Source organism: Spodoptera frugiperda, chromosome 14 (genome assembly GCF_023101765.2).
Source record: "Spodoptera frugiperda isolate SF20-4 chromosome 14, AGI-APGP_CSIRO_Sfru_2.0, whole genome shotgun sequence".
Classification (NCBI taxonomy): Eukaryota; Metazoa; Arthropoda; class Insecta; order Lepidoptera; family Noctuidae; genus Spodoptera; species Spodoptera frugiperda.
This window is the reverse complement of record NC_064225.1, coordinates 8,021,357-8,038,680: the sequence shown is the minus strand read 5'-3', so window position 1 is coordinate 8,038,680 and position 17,324 is coordinate 8,021,357. Positions and strand designations below refer to the sequence as shown.

General features: G+C 37.1%; 1 protein-coding gene across 1 annotated transcript; it reads left to right on the top strand.

Annotated features, from left to right (window-relative positions):
* Positions 1-2,519: 2,519 nt before the first annotated feature.
* LOC118279380 (kynurenine/alpha-aminoadipate aminotransferase, mitochondrial) lies at positions 2,520-13,613 on the top strand. Its single transcript, XM_035599068.2, has 7 exons — positions 2,520-3,007; positions 9,092-9,257; positions 9,560-9,749; positions 10,096-10,356; positions 10,652-10,831; positions 11,445-11,642; positions 12,726-13,613. Exons 1-7 carry the CDS (start codon positions 2,758-2,760, stop codon positions 12,936-12,938), a joined length of 1,458 nt encoding a protein of 485 aa, XP_035454961.2. The 5' UTR covers positions 2,520-2,757; the 3' UTR covers positions 12,939-13,613.
* Positions 13,614-17,324: the final 3,711 nt, after the last annotated feature.

The following is a 17,324-nucleotide window of genomic DNA, read 5'->3' as shown; positions in this document are numbered from 1 at the left end:
ACGTAGAATCTGGTTGTACTTTGTTAGACAGCCACAATAAAATGTGGGCGTGTGGTAAACCGCTTTTTTGCTATTCTACGCTGTAAACAAACGCTTTCGATGGTCAATGATCAAAAAATGTTTTACTTCGTTAGTAAGACTATAATTTTTTTGAGTATACATAGTTACACCAGGCTCCGCGTCGTTCGCAAACAATGCCTCTCCTCCTGGCAGCGCGCAGCGTCGTGTTTCGCACATCATGCGGCGCGGGTGAATTTTATATCGGAGTTATTTTAAAACTGTAATATCTTCTAAGATGTTTATAGGAGTATAGTGATGTCAAAGACAATTTTGTTCACAATTAAATACTTTTAATGAACAACACATTTATTTCGATAAAGATTAATATTTTTTCGTTAATACAACTCTTAACAAATAATGCATTAATTTCGACCCAGTTTGATTACCATAAAAACGATTTTAGTAAGTTAATCCTAAAAGATAGACATATACTGTCGCGGACTTTTTTAGATCATTTTAAGAAGAATAATTCTTTCATACATATAATTTTCGTATCTTGAACCATTTTCGCAGCGCACGCAACGGAAGCCCTCAAGAATTAATAATTTCCCCCGTTTTGTCCACATTTTCCTTTATTTCTTCGCTCCTAATAGTTATAGCGTGATGTTTTATAGCCTATAGCCTTCCCCGATAAATGGACTATCCAACACAAAAAGAATTATTCAAATCGGACTAGTAGTTCCGGAGATTAGCGCGTTCAAACAAACAAACAAACAATCAAACAAACAAACTCTTCAGCTTTATAATATTAGTATAGACTAGCTTCCGCCTGCGACTCCGTCCGCGCGGATGTCGGTTTTCGCATGGAAGTTTTATTTCTCCATTTTGAGTAACTCTGACAATGACATCTTATAAATAGCTATTGATTGGACCCAAATACGGCTAGGCCCATGATAATTAAGGATATCCCTCTACTGCTGTTAAGCTTGCGTTCTGTAGTATAAAAGTGAAAAATTAAGTTTTTTTTTTCTACATATTTTTCGGATAGGATTAGGATAAAAAGTATCTTATTTTATGCCCAGGATAATGAGGTATAATTATACCAAGTTTCATCGAAATCGAACCGTTAGTTTTCACGTAATGCCTGAACATAGAGATAGACAGAAAGACAAAAAAAAACACATATTTGGGTTTAGTATCGATCTACAATTAATAAAAGTACCTACGCCTTTACCTACTTAATAGAAACTAAGCGTAATTCATGTATATATTTGGTGTTTCTGTACCGATTTCTATGATTATTTTTTTTATTAAATAGGTAATAATGTTAACATTTTTTAATTAGGGATGAATGAGTGTCATAAACGTAAGAATAGGTAGACAAATATAATCAGAAAGCTTCGAACTGCTAAGCTATCGGGAGCTATACGTGTTATTGTGAGTCAACCATAAAAGATAGACATTTGCTGTCGTAGAATATTTTTTAAACAATTTTAAGGAGAACATTTCCGTCATACATGATTTCTGTGTAGCTTTAACCATTAAGGCTGCACACGCGACGGAAGCTTCAAAAATGGAGTAAATTCTCCGGTTTTCCCAACATTTCCCTTCACTGCTCTGCTCCTATTGATCATAGCGTGATGAAAAGTATACTATAACCTGCCCAGGAGTATGAAGAACAATTGTACCAAGTTTCGTTGAAATCTGTCGAGTAGTTTTTGTTTCTATAAAGAACATACAGACAGACAGACAGACAGACAGACAGACAGACAGACAGACAGACAAAAAAAAATCTGATTGCATGTTTGGCGTCAGTATCGATTACTAATCACCCGCTGATAGTTATTTTGGAAATATATTTCATGTACAGAATTGACCTCTCTACAGATTTATTATAAGTATATATAGATATAGATTCTTTAGTCTCTCGCGCCTCACGCGATTGAAACTCTCGTTCCTGTTGGTCGCTGGCCCGTCGTGCTGTGTAGTGTGATACATACTAATAATCAAATCAAGCGATGTCCAAGTCGATCTATTTGTTTAAAACGTTAAATATTTTTAATATTGGCATGATAATAACTTATGTAATAACTTAAGACAGAAGGTCCTTCAAGTAGACACTAAATAGATTAACCGACTTGGTATTACATGGATCTCACAACTTTTGACGGTAGAAAGACTGAGCTGCGAGACTTGGGTTTTTTACAGGATGTTTTTGATGGGATATTATTTACATTTCACCAATTAATTTTTTGAGTATTTTTTTACACAACGCGGAAAGGATAGAGTAGGTAATAAACATTATTCACAAAAGATGATGTCACTTAATATTCATACCTATAAAATAATTCTTTTAATCGATGTTATTGTATTTTTTTAAATTAAACAGTAAACACAAAAATCAATAACATTACTTATTCAGTTTGCACGGAGGGGTCAAACCTTTACTTGCACTTAACATATTCGACAGTTTCACCAAAATTTTCATTTAGTAAGAATTGAACAACGTTCGCATGTTTTTCGTGTGTTTAGCAAACAGTGCCGACTAATTAAACAATTTCGTTGCTCATTATCACCTTATCGCATAATCACGCTATCATCAAATTTGACGTAATCTAAGCATTTTAATTGAGGTACACTGATTTCGTTACATTTCGTCGGTAACGCCTTGCAGTACGAACATAGACGGTGGCGGGAAAAGTAACACGAAAAAAGGCGCTACGGAAATTATTTTTCTAGAAATATTTGAAACGTAAAATGTTCGTTACTACAAAACTGAGGAGAGTGAACAGGGAACTGGCGAAGAGGTTGTTCGAGGCTCGCGCTGTGACGTTGGTTCTGAAGAAAGACTTCTCGCAGAGAGATGTTGACGTGAATGAATTCTTTAAGTTCTACAATGAGAGCAGTTACCAGGAGGACAGGTACAAGCCGCTCACGGAGCAGGACTATGACCGGTTCTTGAGCACGAGGGCGGCGCGTAGGGAGCCAGCGCTGACGAGGCAAATCAGTGAGTAAATATTTTTTGGCAATTCGTAAAAAATATGATTTCGGTTAAGTAATTAAGTATTTGAAATAATAAATCGTTAAAGAAGCTATAGACTATAATTTCAAAAAGTAGATCAAGAAGACGTAACAAGAAATTTTAAACTCAAAACGTTAATTTTAAGGATTTTTTTATTCTGTTAAAGAGACCAAAAGAATGGTAGAAATGATCTCGACATTGTCTGTAGAGTTACGATTTAAGACAACGTAGATTCTAATAGAAAATTCTGAGGTAAGGCACATAATTAAGACAACGTAAGTTCTTATAAAAAAATGCAGTAAGCTTCAGTATTAAAATCGAAAATAATCCAAAATCTAACAAAGAATTTAAATTACTTTTTACAAAGACAAGGATTAATTAATTTCAACATACGTGTGTATGCAGTAGATAAGTGAGTCGTCGAAGGCGCGGCTTATCATCAAAGTTATCTTCCCCTTCATGTTTGGAGACATCTTTATTATCTACCGTTGATTTATTTACTTTTAAATACGCATTGCCTAATCGTTCTAATATGTCGTGAAACGCAGTTTTTAATTAGATTACATTACATAAAAAACCTAGTAGTATGTGTAACTTAATCACGTCAAAATGACCGAAGGGATCGGGATGATATTTGGGACAGGGGTAGAGTATGGTCTAGAACAACACTTAGGCTACCTTTCACGCCACGGGAACGCAGGTCACTGGCAGAAGTTATTAGAATTATAAATGCGAAAGTTTGTGAGTTTATGTGTGTATTATGTGTGTTAGTGAGTTTGTGTGTATGTTTGTTACTCAATCACGTCAAAACGGCTGAAGGAATCGGAATGAAATTTGGGACTACTATTCTAGACCACAATCTACCCCTGGGTACCCCTGGGTAGATTGTGGTCTAGAATAACACATGAGCAATCATTTAAACCATGCGATCGCGATTGAAGCCAGAAACTAGTATTAGCAGAAACTAATATTAAATAGACCTAATAATAGGTATAAATGCCACGTAAGTTGTATAATGACGATAAATAGAGACAAGATAAGATGTTTACTTAATTAAGCTATTAAAGTAATATTTGCTGTTGTAGAGGGAGGTAGTTAATGCTGATTCATTATAATAATATCAGTAATCACTACTAATCAATAATCAGGTGTTTATACACGTGTTATCAAAGATATCGGGGGGAAATTCGCTAATGCAGTCATTATCATTATCGTCTATTAAAAATCAATCACGATTGATTTATTTATTACTTCGGTTACAATGTTATTAAAATGATATTTTTTATGAACAATAGTTTTGTTAGTAAATGCTTTTTTTTGGGGAGTGAAAATTATCCAGTTACTTCTCCCGCCTTGAGCGAGGCGACAGGGAGTGTCGGACACTTACTGACTAAATGCTTCTAGGTACAAGATTTTTGTGGGTACTTACCGAGGTACCGAGCTACGTTTAAGTAGTTTGGGTGAAGACTACATGAAATTTTTTTAAAGATATAGTATGAGATTTGTCTAAGTAGACTCTACTCAGTTAGTAGACAATTTCATGTATTTTATTAGAAGGACTCTAGTAAAATTGCGTAAATTGTATAATTATAAAAATTATAATACGCAGACGATTCTGCGGAGCTGGTGACAATTTGAAAGATGATATTACAATTATTACCAGTTGGTATTTAAGCATAAACACATTATTTTAGGCGAGAATTCCCGCGAAAAGAACACGTTTAAAGAGCTTTATATTGATAAGGTGCTACGTCACAGATAAATAGTCATTACACACCCAAATTTGCTTTTGTGGCATTTTAATCACAAACAGTTCATCGCATCCATTATCAGAAAATATAAATACATAGGTAGGTACTGCCTCTGTTTTCCCCAAAGTATTAGGTAATTGTAGTTGCCGAATTACGGAAAAGGCAGCTAAACACACCCACATCTAGGTGTGTCCAATAATTCAGTTGAATGAGTATTGAAATTCTTGAATTAACGAGTCTCACGCCGTAGCGAGCACGGTTTAGAAGTAAAAATTGTAATTTGTGCTAATGTTTACAATCAAACATTACTTGTGTGTGTCCGGATATAAGTTTCAGAATTTGTTCCAATATTTGTACGATCGACAGTGTATGGGTAACAGGTTCTCTCATTATTACATATACTCATAAAAAGACGTGATGAACATTTGGCACGGTATCTTTGATTACCCTGAAGTTAATAACAGTCGTAATATTATCATATCAAAATTAATTTGTCAAGTATGTAAGTGTAAGTGTGTAAAATAATGCGTTATTGCTGTAACTTATTTTTCTTTCTGAAATATTCGATTTAGTCATGAATATTCATGAGCCCTGAAATTGGTCGCTAACCTTTCGTACTTTCTCGAATGATTGTTGTCTGCTTATTTTGAATATTTATTTACTTACAATTGTTGCTTGTTGAATGTATACAGATATACACTTTAATCAGTTCATTCAACTAAATATAGAAGTTTCTTGTAATATGAACCTAATTGAATTTCTAACGAAATATCTGTTACATAATCATTTTTAGAAACTTCTTATCATTAAAACATACATCAGCTGTTGTTTACATACTTACATTAAGTAGGTATCTAAGTCTGTTTGTTGTTGATAAACAAAATAAATAGTTTCTCTTCCTAGGCGCACGATTCAATGTCACGAGAAATTAGTTCTCAGTAAACTGCGGTTTCTCTTAAAAATTTTACCTACACGCGTTCGTTATCTTTGGAACAATATTATCTAATCTAACACAATATAAAATGAACAAGTTCACTTACCTTAAAATTTGCGTCATTAATTCAAATTACAAAGGCTTAAAATGCGCTTTATCTAATTGATTCTGCTTGATATTATTGTCGATTATTATTGTTGCATTGCATGTACAGATATAGGTACAAACATACTGTGTAATCGGTATAAAACATTTGGAAAATCAATTTTTCATCATAATGGTGATGCAAACTCAATGTGTAATCTATCTATACATAGTATAAAACAAAGTCGCCCATTTTGTCTGTAGTCCCTTTGTATGCATAAAACTTTAAAACTACGCAACGGATTTTGATGCGGTTTTCACTAATAGAAAGAGTATTTTCTCCGACAGGTTTTTATATATAATTGAAATACATTGAAACTATATTAGCTGAGTTATAGCGATTTATGTCCAAGAAGTCAGAAAAAAATCTAATTGAAGATTGCATTTGTGCGTGCGCCGCTTATACCGTTGGATACAAGTAAGAACAATGTATAGCAAAAACATTGGTCTTTATTAGTTCTACAAAAAAGTCCGCGATGACATATATCCAGCTTTTTTATTTAAGTCACAAAAACTACTTTTCTGTATTAAAAAAACATTTAATTCGTTGGGTGATGTTTAACTGGTGATATAACCAATAATACATATATCCTTATCATAATAAGTAAGTTCATCATCACGAGCATTTAATTTAGATTATTTTTGCAGTTTACAGTGTGTTATTTAGACATATAGTTTAGGAGATATCACGATATTAGTATTGCGGCACGGTACGGGCCGGCCGCGGCGGCGGGGGCATGCGTTGACTGTATTTGTCGAAGTAGCGGGATACACGCAAACGAAGTTGCGCGGGTCAGCTAGTACTGTATAATTTCAGCTCAAATAAGGTTGAAGATATCTGCTTCAAAATTCTGTAGCAAGGTAACTCTTCCACTTCAACCACATACATTATTTCATTGTAAGTCTAAGTACATAAAATGCAAGTTTTTTTTTAAGAGGAGAATGTCATCCAGTTACTCATTCTCATTCAGACTCTTACTGACTAAAAACCACCCCGTTCCTTCTCCTGCTTTGAGCCGGAGCCCCGGTAACCTGTTACGTTGTCCGCAGCTCCGGTTATACAACGCAAGTTAAATAGAAGCTTGATATAAACGTAGTTGCGTAGTACTTAGTTTTTATGTAGAAGATCAAATAATTTGGCGAAATTCTCACTGACCTTATACGTAACTCGTTTAGATGTCGAACGTCAATCCATACAATAATCGTTCCATCCGTTGATAGTAACATCCGTTGTTTCGGCAAAATGTTACAAATGAAAAGAATTTGCATTTATTACTTCGTTTTATCGTGTAAGAAACATGTACGCATTAATCGTCGTTGAGTGATGCGAGAAATGTTGTAACAAGAGTTTGTGACACTTTTGTCCTTTTACATAATACTCAAAGGGATTATAAATAGCTAAATTAGGTACCTTGAGCCACCAGTCATACTATAAAACTTAGGAAAATATTCGTACTAGACTAATGTGTATATCATCTATGTATCTTAAAATGTCTTGGTGGCCCGGTGGTTTAAGACACCCACTTCTTATGCATGAGAGTGCGGGCTCGAAACCTACCAACAGCAAGTACTAATATGATATTTTCCGAGTTATATGTTTTTTCTAAGATTGTTAAGACACCAGTGATAAACGGTGAAGGAAAAACAACGTGAGGAAACTTGGGCTTATAATTTCTAATTATAAGTTAAAAGTATAAATTGAAATTTAAATGTTTAAAATTCATATTGTTGTTTATACGAGTATGACCGTCAACTCTCTGTAAACGTTGTCATTAACTACACCTTCAAATGTCCTGACACTCGAGCATTCTTTTCTTTAGCTACTGCTACTAAGGCAGTACCCTTAGTATGAGTTTACTTTACTTTTAAAGTAATCGAAACGAGTACGGGTTCGGCGCTCTGATTGGCCGGCTCGAATAAACCAACTAATCAGAGCGCCGAACGCGCTCTCGTTTCGATTACTTTTAACGTAAAGCAAACTCGTACTAAGGGGTACTGAAGTGGGTGTGTTATAATACGTAGATCTATTATTCACCTTTACCGACCGTCTGAGGAAAACAAACCGACGTGACACGTTTCGGTAATCCATTAAAATGTATGTGCATACTAAACAACGCGCCGTAAATAGTTTGAAGCGCAAATATTTTCACTTTTGATGAACGACTTCGATGTAACCCCAGCGAACAAACAATTAATTATTCAAATATTATGCTAACGTTATCTGGAGTGACGCAAAAGAATTGCGTTGCTGAAATATGAGAGATTATGAAGAGTTCTGCATTTTGAAGGGCGTGTCACTCAGTGTGCCTACATAATCTTTATAAGTCTCTTGACTCTTCTCTTACGTTTGGCCGATAACAAGAATTATGAAATCATCAAAATACACACTTTAGTTAAATACTACATTATCAGTTAAATATTTTGCATTTTTTCTTTTGCAATTGCTTCTGCAGAAAACTTTGTTGTATGTGTACATTAATGCTACGAAGCTATGCCCGATGATTGAATATAATATTTTCACGCAACGCAACGTCGCAAACGCAAATTATGGCATCATATTTTGCATGAATTAGTTTAAGCTGAGTTTCTATTGATCCTGAGTTACTGAATTAATTTCTTATTAACTACATAGGTAATATGTAGACCTAATAACAATACACTCAAGTATTATTCGCGTTTATAATGACAAAACATTAGAAAACCACCAGCTCTTATATTCATCAATCGATTCATAATCTTTGAATAATAAAAACTAATTATTAGGAGAAGAAAAACTACATTTGTCAAACTATCCATTCGGGAATTAACTTTATGTCTGTTCTTTACGTTTTAAGGAGAACTAGTGGTCGCCTAGTGGCCGAAATTCGACCATATATGATTTAATTTACAATACCACTTAACGTACGTTGAAGGATAATTTTTATTTAATTCAAACTCTTTTATAAAACTCTTTTCATATGAGACGTGAGAATATCATCGCAATGTCTATCGATTTTGACGTTTTGTCAAATACGATCAGATACTATGCATGTGTGTGTAATGTTTTATTTATTGATTTAATGTACTTTATAAGCATTATTTTTGAAAAATATTAGCGCTATGCACTTCTCCTACACATAAACTATAAGTGTACCAAATTTTATGCTCCTACGTCCGCGCAATTATCGTAAAAAGTGGTCCAAAGTTTTTGCATCACGTATTAATATATAGATATTAATAAACGTCTTTATTTATTTCCAGCATCCCTGGCCTACAAGGTGGGCAAAGAGATGATCTCCCTGGCAGAAGGCATGCCCAACGAGCAAGTGTTCCCGTTCACACGCCTCTCCATGGAGACCAAGTTCTCAAATATGGTGCTAGAGGGCAAAGACCTCGCTGCAGCGCTGCAGTACGTGCCATCGCAAGGGTAAGTTCCAATGAAAAATTACTAAAAACTTAAATTACACTCATTTTGAGTCAGTCATAACTTTAAACACTATGAACTTGCCGACTGACAATAAGCAATAAAGAATTGTGTATATAGTTTATGGAAACGAGATAAGTCAGAAGACGGGTCATCGCCATCTATCCTCTATTTGCTGATCTGCTGTAGGATTCACAAAACATCATGCATCTACTTCTAAAAACATCTACCATTTCTGACAAATCTTCATAAGGATTATTCTAATTTAGTTGCAGTTTTCTTTAAATTATCATTGTCTCTTCCAGTCTCCCAGCCTTGCTGTCGGAGCTGCGTAAGTTCCAATCGGAGACGCACCGCCCCCCCGGAGAAGTGCCGCGCGACGTGCTGATCACCAACGGAGGACAGCACGGCATCTACCAGTGCGTGGAGCTGCTGGTAGAGCCAGGAGACCCGGTCATCACGTGCGAGTACGCTTACACCGGGATACATAGCACTGTGAGTATTCATTGGTTTCTTTATTTCTGGTGAATTAGTGAAGACAATAAGAGAAACAACTACGAAATATTTTGTTTCGTTTGTATAAATTCAGTTTGTTGACTTCCTTGATTTTAAAACCTTGGATTAAAATGAGATTTAGTCTTCTGATGATGACTATTACAAGCTACATACGAATGAATGAAAATAGGTACTGTATGTATGGAAATTGGAGTTAAGAAACTGTCTATACATTACAGTTCGATTTCTCCCTTAAGAATAAAACCATTTGAATCCCCACGTACGTTTAAGCAACTACTAAATGGAACAAGAAAGAACATCACCCTCAACTAATTATTCCTTGCAGATGAGACCGTACCAGCCAGAAATCATAGGCATTCCAGAAGACAAAGACGGCATGATACCGGAGACTTTAGACGCCGTCCTAGGGGAGCGGCTGCGGCGAGGGTTGAAGATGCCAAAGATGATGTACATCACCCCGACTGGCAGCAACCCCACAGGCACAGTGCTGCCAGAGGACAGGCGGCGGCAGATCTACGAACTAGCGTGCAGATACGACTTCCTTATTATAGAGGATGATCCTTACATGTTCTTGAATTATACAGATGTGAGTACCTAAACTTGTTTTGTTACGTAAACACCTAATCTTATGGCTTTAGATTGACGACGCTATAAACGGATCAAGATTGTGGATCCTCCAATAAAGATTACATTCATTTACTGAAATAATTTCTTGATCCAAACGAAGATCGCTAGCTTTTAAGTTCGATAATATTGGAATGCTTCGCCTATAAAAGATTTGACTTTACTTAAATTTCCATTATTCATAGTGCTTATTGCTAATACCTTTGAAGCTAGGTTCAATACTCCAAACTTTACCTCACCCTATTTTAATTCTGCAGCGACCAATCCCATCATTGCTCTCGATGGACACCTGCGGGCGCGTGATTCGTCTGGACTCGGTGTCGAAGGTGGTGAGTGCGGGGCTGCGCGGCGCCTGGATGACGGCGCCCACGCCGCTACTGCAGCGCATCGAGCTGCACACGCAGGCTGAGCTCTTACACTCCTGCACTTTAGCACAGGTCAGTACCATACCTAGGTTTTATTTGCTAACTTACTGTGTAACCAAGTTTAGTTTTGTGTGAGATTGGGATCATCTTTTGTCAGTTTAAGGAACTAAGGAAGGAATTTTACTACTGTAGAATATTTATTGGTTTCTGTGAATATTTCAAATCAAATTAAATCGAATCAAATCACTTTAATGCATCCATACTGTACTGTTCTAATAATATCTTCTGATTTATTTCGTTGCGGGATCCAAGACAGTCATTCATGTCCCTGGGACGCGCCGGAATTCAATGTTCCGGTGTTTTCATGGTTGTATCTACTGTAGATCCTGGCTTACAGGAGTTGCAGCGGTGTGGGAGGTTGTGGCGGGCTTGTCCCATTTAAAAAAAAATCCATACTGTACAGTGTTCATCACATTCAAACAAAATTTCATTTCATCACTGAGACCCAAAAGAATAATTTCTAGAACGAACAAATATTTTTTCCGTGCATGCGTAGTTACGCTACCAACTACAAAATGTTTAAGTAATGTATTTAGTAGCAATGCATCAGGCGATGCAACACTAGTTAACTACTTCACTCCCTGTTTGCTTCAAGTAGAAAATACATCCAGATTTTACCTTCCAGGCAATCCTACACCAACTGGTACAATGCCGCAAGTCCCTCGCCTCTCACCTGCTTAACGCCCGCGACTTCTACCGCGCGCGCCGCGACGCGCTCCACGCCGCGCTGAAGCCGGTAGAACATCTGGCGCCGTACAACATGCCTGACGCTGGGCTGTTCTTCTGGCTGCGAGTCAACGGCGTCGACGATGTTTATAACATGGTAAGAATTTGATGAACTATAGCCTTGGGAGCTTTGTACGAAATAATTATGCTTTATCTTTTGTGGGTTGTGCAAGGGGTCGCAAAATTTCAATCAAAGTCAATGTCAAAGCATTTATTTCAATTAATCCTAAATTAGGCACTTTTGAACACGGCGTCCTCACCTACCGCCTGACCCAAGTGCTTACTGGACGTGGGAGCTTCGATAGATTCCTGTTTCTGATTGGGCGGGAGGAAACGCCCAGGTGTCATCACTGCGAGGATCGCCCGGAGGACACGGTGGAGCAACGGTTGCGGTGTGCCCTTCTTGCCCTATGGGATGAGCACCGCCGTGTCCTTAGGATGTGGATGTGGTCGGCGACGGCGGCTTCTCGCGTCCGACATTGGTTCAGGCCATGGTGCGGAGCGAGGGGGACTGGGATGCCGTCTCCTCCTTCTGCGAAGCAGTCATGCTAGCTAAGGAGGAGGCGGGGCGCGTGAGAGAACGAACCTCCTCACGCCCCAGCCGTCGCGAGAGACACTCCGGGCGTCGGGGATCGCGCGATCTCCGGCCACCGTAAGTGCGGGTCTGCGGACGGCGAGCAAGGGTAGCTCGCCGCTCGACCAGAACCAGACCCGTGCGTGCGGCGCGTCGCGTTCTGCGCGCGCCTCAAAGAGCCATCAGACCACCACAGATGGGGCCCAGTAGGGCTGATGCCTAATCCGGAGCTGCGGACTACCTAGCGGGTTTACCGGGGCTCCGGCTCGACGGGCAGGAGTAGGAACGGGGTGGTTTTTAGTCAGTAAGAGTCTGACACTCCCTCTCGCCTCGCCCAAGGCGGGAGAAGTCATTGGATGATTTTCCACCATAAAAAAAAAAGGCACTTTTGAAACGTCAAATTGAATTGTCCGTCAGTCAGTCTGTCTGTCAGTGAAGCTAGATGCTCGTTCCAAAGTGTAGCTTCGAATGGAGAATCTTAAAACATAATTTTAAACTCGCCTCGCCAATTAAAAAAGAATATATCAATTATAATTTATCGTCAATTATAAAACATCTTAGTGGCTATTTACAACTTTTTAATAACAACTAATTGTGAATTTCCAGGTATTCCAAACAGCATTCCAACGTGGTCTAATGCTGATACCGGGGCAAGCGTTCCTATTCGACACCAACGCCCCCTGTCCGTACGTCCGATTAACATTTAGTAAAATCCGCCTCGAGGACATGGACAAAGCTGTGAGCAATCTCGTAGAAATAATCCGGGAAGAGCAACAACGGACCCTACAGAAACCAAAGAGGGTCGCCACTGAAGGATAGATGGCGGTGTTCTACATTTAGCTTTAAGTGTATTTTGGCTTACTTTGCCAAAGTTTGGGATCAAATTCTACTTACCTTCTGAGTCAAAATTAATGATAGGATATTACGTTAAGCATAGTAGTAATGAAAAATCTGTTATTTTTCTATTAAAGGTAATGCTTTTATGAAATTACTTTACTACTTAATTATCATTATTTGTATGAATACTTGAATAGTTACTTTAGTTTAGGTATAATTATCTATTAATATAGTTATTGTATATCGTGTTACGTACTAATTTCCCATTATCATGTTTTGTTGTTATAATTTATTTTGTACTCGAAAATTATTTACTTAATTTTATTTCACAGTTTAATTTATTATTCGCTAGATGGCGTATTTCAATGAAAATGAAAATATATTTTTTTGTTGAAAATGATTAAATAAATTATGTTTATAAATTATTAAATTTCATATCTGAAATCCCAGATTTTTATAATGGAATGAACGTTTGTTGTTTTGGTCTAAATTAATTTATATTCAGTTTCGGCTACTCGACGCTAGATGGCAGGCCGAATGTTATTGTAATTAATATTTAATTATTTTTTGTACTTATTACAGTTCGTAACAATTAACTTAAATTATTTTTCTTGTGAAGTATATTTCTGATTTAAGTAATAAAAAGATTTTAAAATATTTTTTTGTTTTACTTATGAATTCTTATTTTGGAAAAAATAATTTATAAACCCTTGCCTCATAATATTTTAAAGAAATGACAGAGTTAATTGTTATCTACTTACAGAGTCGTGGATGCACCTATAAATCTTTATATACCTATATAATTCTTCTGTACGTGTGTGTCACTGAACTCCTCTTAAACGACTAGACGGATTTTGATGAAACTTTTTGTGTGTGTTCTACTTACAGAGTCGTGGATGCACCTATAAATCTTTATATATATAATTCTTCTGTACGTGTGTATGTCACTGAACTCCTCTTAAACGACTAGACGGATTTTGATGAAACTTTTTGTGTGTGTTCAAGAGGATCTGAGAATGGTTTAGATTCACAATTTTGTCCGCTGGACAATGATTTTTTGATTATTTTTTAATTTATCAGTAGTTGTTGATTTTGGAATGTTTTACATTGAATCCGACAGACGGCGCTACCATCGCAGTGTCAAATATGAATGACGTTAGATATTGTCATAACATTTGAATAACAATTTTCATCAAAAAGGTCCAGAATGTTTTAGCTTACGAGTATTAAAAAAAGTTTAAAAATTTCTAATTAAAGACGTGTAGACAGGACAACGTCTGTCGGGTCCGCTAGTATCGATATAAAAAACAAAAGGTAGGTTCTTACCTACCTACTTTTGTTTTTTTCATCATTTTTTTTATTGTCATTTACCACATATTATTCGCCCAAGAAATGAGCTATTATAATAGTTCCACTGAGGCCTCTCAATTTCTGTACCTTATTAAAATTCGATCATCCCTCATCTATCGGTTTACCGTGATTCTGACGACTTTTCGTCTGTCTACCGACGTGAAGGTTAAAAGCGTCAAATGCCTAATTAGAATGAACGAATCCGCTGTTGTAATGAAACCCGAATGATCGGCAGCCGGTCGTGTAAACAGTGTACACACGCGAATGAGAAGTTATCGAGCATCAAGCAAGAAAGCAATTCTTGCGCCGGGAGCACATCCCTAATGGTTAATGTTCGACGTTTGATTCCGAACGATCTGTTACACAGAGTAGGCTTGGTAGATAGAAACTTCATATAAAAATCAATTGCTGTTCGTTAGTCTCGCTAAAACTCGAGATCAGCTTGACCAATTTAGCTAAGTATGGTCTTGAATTATTAGTTTAAGTCCAGAGAAGGTTTGAAAGTTAAGAAAAAATATTGGAGGCAGTACGAAATTTGCTGGGCCAGCTAGTTGCTGATAAGAAGACAAAAATAGGATAGTGTTTTTGTGTATGACAAAATGTTAATCGAATAATGTTAAGGGTCTGACTGAAACTTGTGTTTGAAGCCTGCTTCTGACTGAATTTGCTTTTTTTTTAAACATTGCCCCATACTAGAATTTTCTTCTGTGTCGTGGGTGCGTTTACAAACATAAAATTTCACATACACATGACACCCAGACCCGCAGCAACAATTTGTGGATTACACAAACAGTTGCACCGTGCGGAGTTCAAACCCGCGACCCGTAACACGGCAGCCAGTTGCCCAGCCACCCGCGTCAATCGTGCAGTCTTTGGCAGAAAGCTAATTCCTCAGTAATAGAAATTAGTTTGTAACTAAACTCAGTTTATGGAAAATATTCACTTTTAAAATTCTGTATTTCTGTATCTGGACCAGAATACAATTTTATCGATCAAATTGTTATAACTAAAACGATAATATTGATGTATCGGTCTAGATATATCTACCTACTACTAGCTATAGGATATGGTCGAATAGTTATGGTTTTGATGACAAAGTTTGTTTACATGTCTACGCTGACCTGTGTGGCGCTCAGTGCTCAATCGATCTCTGAGCAAATATTTGGATAACTGTCAATTTACATTCTGGCTTAGAGGAAATCGGGTAGATTTGTACGTAGGTCTGACATAGAAATACGTATCAAAGAGCAAATGGTTTATTTTCTATGGCCACTTTTGGAAGCTGTGAAAACATTTTTAAAATTTATACACAGTTTCCACAACAACTTTCATGTGTAGTATCTGTTCTTTTCACTACTCTGTACATTCTTTCTCATTATTAGCGCAAAGAGTTGTTTTATTCCGACGGCGGCGAGTTAGCGCACAATTTCCCATTTACCTCGCCTCATCATCGTTTGCTTTTCAACATTTAACCTTAACACGCTCGGATAAAGCTGGTTTTCTACTAACAAATTTTGATAGGAAAATCATCACGTTAGGTACAGCTAAAACGTATTTTAGAACTGTTACGTAAGATTGAAATTTGTTTGGATGATTAGGAAGGCTCTTTAAACGTCCGATTGCTCTGAATTAAGGAAATAAGCAGTTTTAATTGCTGAACGATTATTTGAGAGCGATTTCGTGTTTGTCGAGCTTTCGTGTCGCGAAATTAGTTGTCCGTGTCAGTAAGTGTCATTTTGTTTAGATCACAGATTACAGAATGCTCTACTGATTACTGATTTTTAACAATGTTGTGGAGATGAAAGGATTACTAAGTATTAATTGGAGATAAAACATATATTGCCGTACTCAGAGTCATTTAATGGTTAATTAACCTAGTCCTTAACAATTGTTTTCGATATAAAATCGCTACTAAGGAATAGTTTTAGTAATCATTAAATGTCTCTGAGTGCGGCAGATAATGTGATTGGGGTTTATACCTAAGTCACAAAGTTCTTTCTATAAGTTTTTCAATCTTTCTAACTTCAATAATTATGATCATGGATTACTTTTCGGAGTGTTAATCGCGACATAAAAAGTGATTATTCAGTTCAACTCGGTAGTTACTAACTTTACCCATTCGTATAGGTACTACTCGACTGCCTCGTTGGTCGAGTGGTCGCAAGTGCGACTGCCGAACAAGGGGTCTCGGGTTCGATTCCCGGGTCGGGCAAAGTATTGCTGGGTATTTTCGGATTTTCGAAAATTTCTCAGTAGTAGCACGGAGTCTGGAATTGTGTCCAGGATATGGCAATAGGCTCACCCCCTATTACATGGGACTTATAACAAAAATGGTGAAAAGTGGGTGTACATTGTATAGCGGCATTACGTGCCGTAATGTGCACCTCTGCCTACCCCTTCGGGGATAAAAGGCGTGAAGTTGTGTGTGTGTGCGTTTCGAGAAAAAGATAGGCCCTCGTGCTTCGCTTAGTTCATCTCGACGACAACAACACAAAAAATATAATCCTAACACACAACACACGCGGAAACTATCTGATAATGGCACACCCTCGACATTTGCGCAAAACACTACAAAACATGCAGAAAAAACCATTTTGTGTCAAAACTAACACCTTTACACAAAAGCGATGTGAAATCAACGATAACAGTGCAGTTGAGCCAATAACACCTAAATGATGTGCTTCTACATTTTGCAATACATCAGACGCAAATATAAGTTTGTAATGCAATGGCGGTTTGCGCAAATGGATTCATTTTACGGATTAGCTGTATTTACAAAATTATCGATGCTGTTGCGTATGTCGTATCTCAATGCAGTAAGGTTGAAATAGAAAAATCTTGTTTGGGATTTAAGATTGTTTCTATACAATGGTATGAAGTGTTATACAACATTGTGAGGAGATCATGCACAAGCGCATTTCTTATGAAATACAAGGAAACGGATATATTTCACAAAGAGGTTTTGATCCGACCGCATTATTAGCCGGCACAAAGCATTATAAACATGAAAGGTATATA

Bases quoted from the DNA above. Each gene is read 5' to 3' on its own strand.
- LOC118279380 (XM_035599068.2), top strand. From the start codon at position 2,758: ATGTTCGTTACTACAAAACTGAGGAGAGTGAACAGGGAACTGGCGAAG. The intron at 10,357-10,651 runs GTGAGTACCTAA...TTAATTCTGCAG, and splicing joins TGTTCTTGAATTATACAGAT to CGACCAATCCCATCATTGCT. The intron at 11,643-12,725 runs GTAAGAATTTGA...GTGAATTTCCAG, and splicing joins TCGACGATGTTTATAACATG to GTATTCCAAACAGCATTCCA.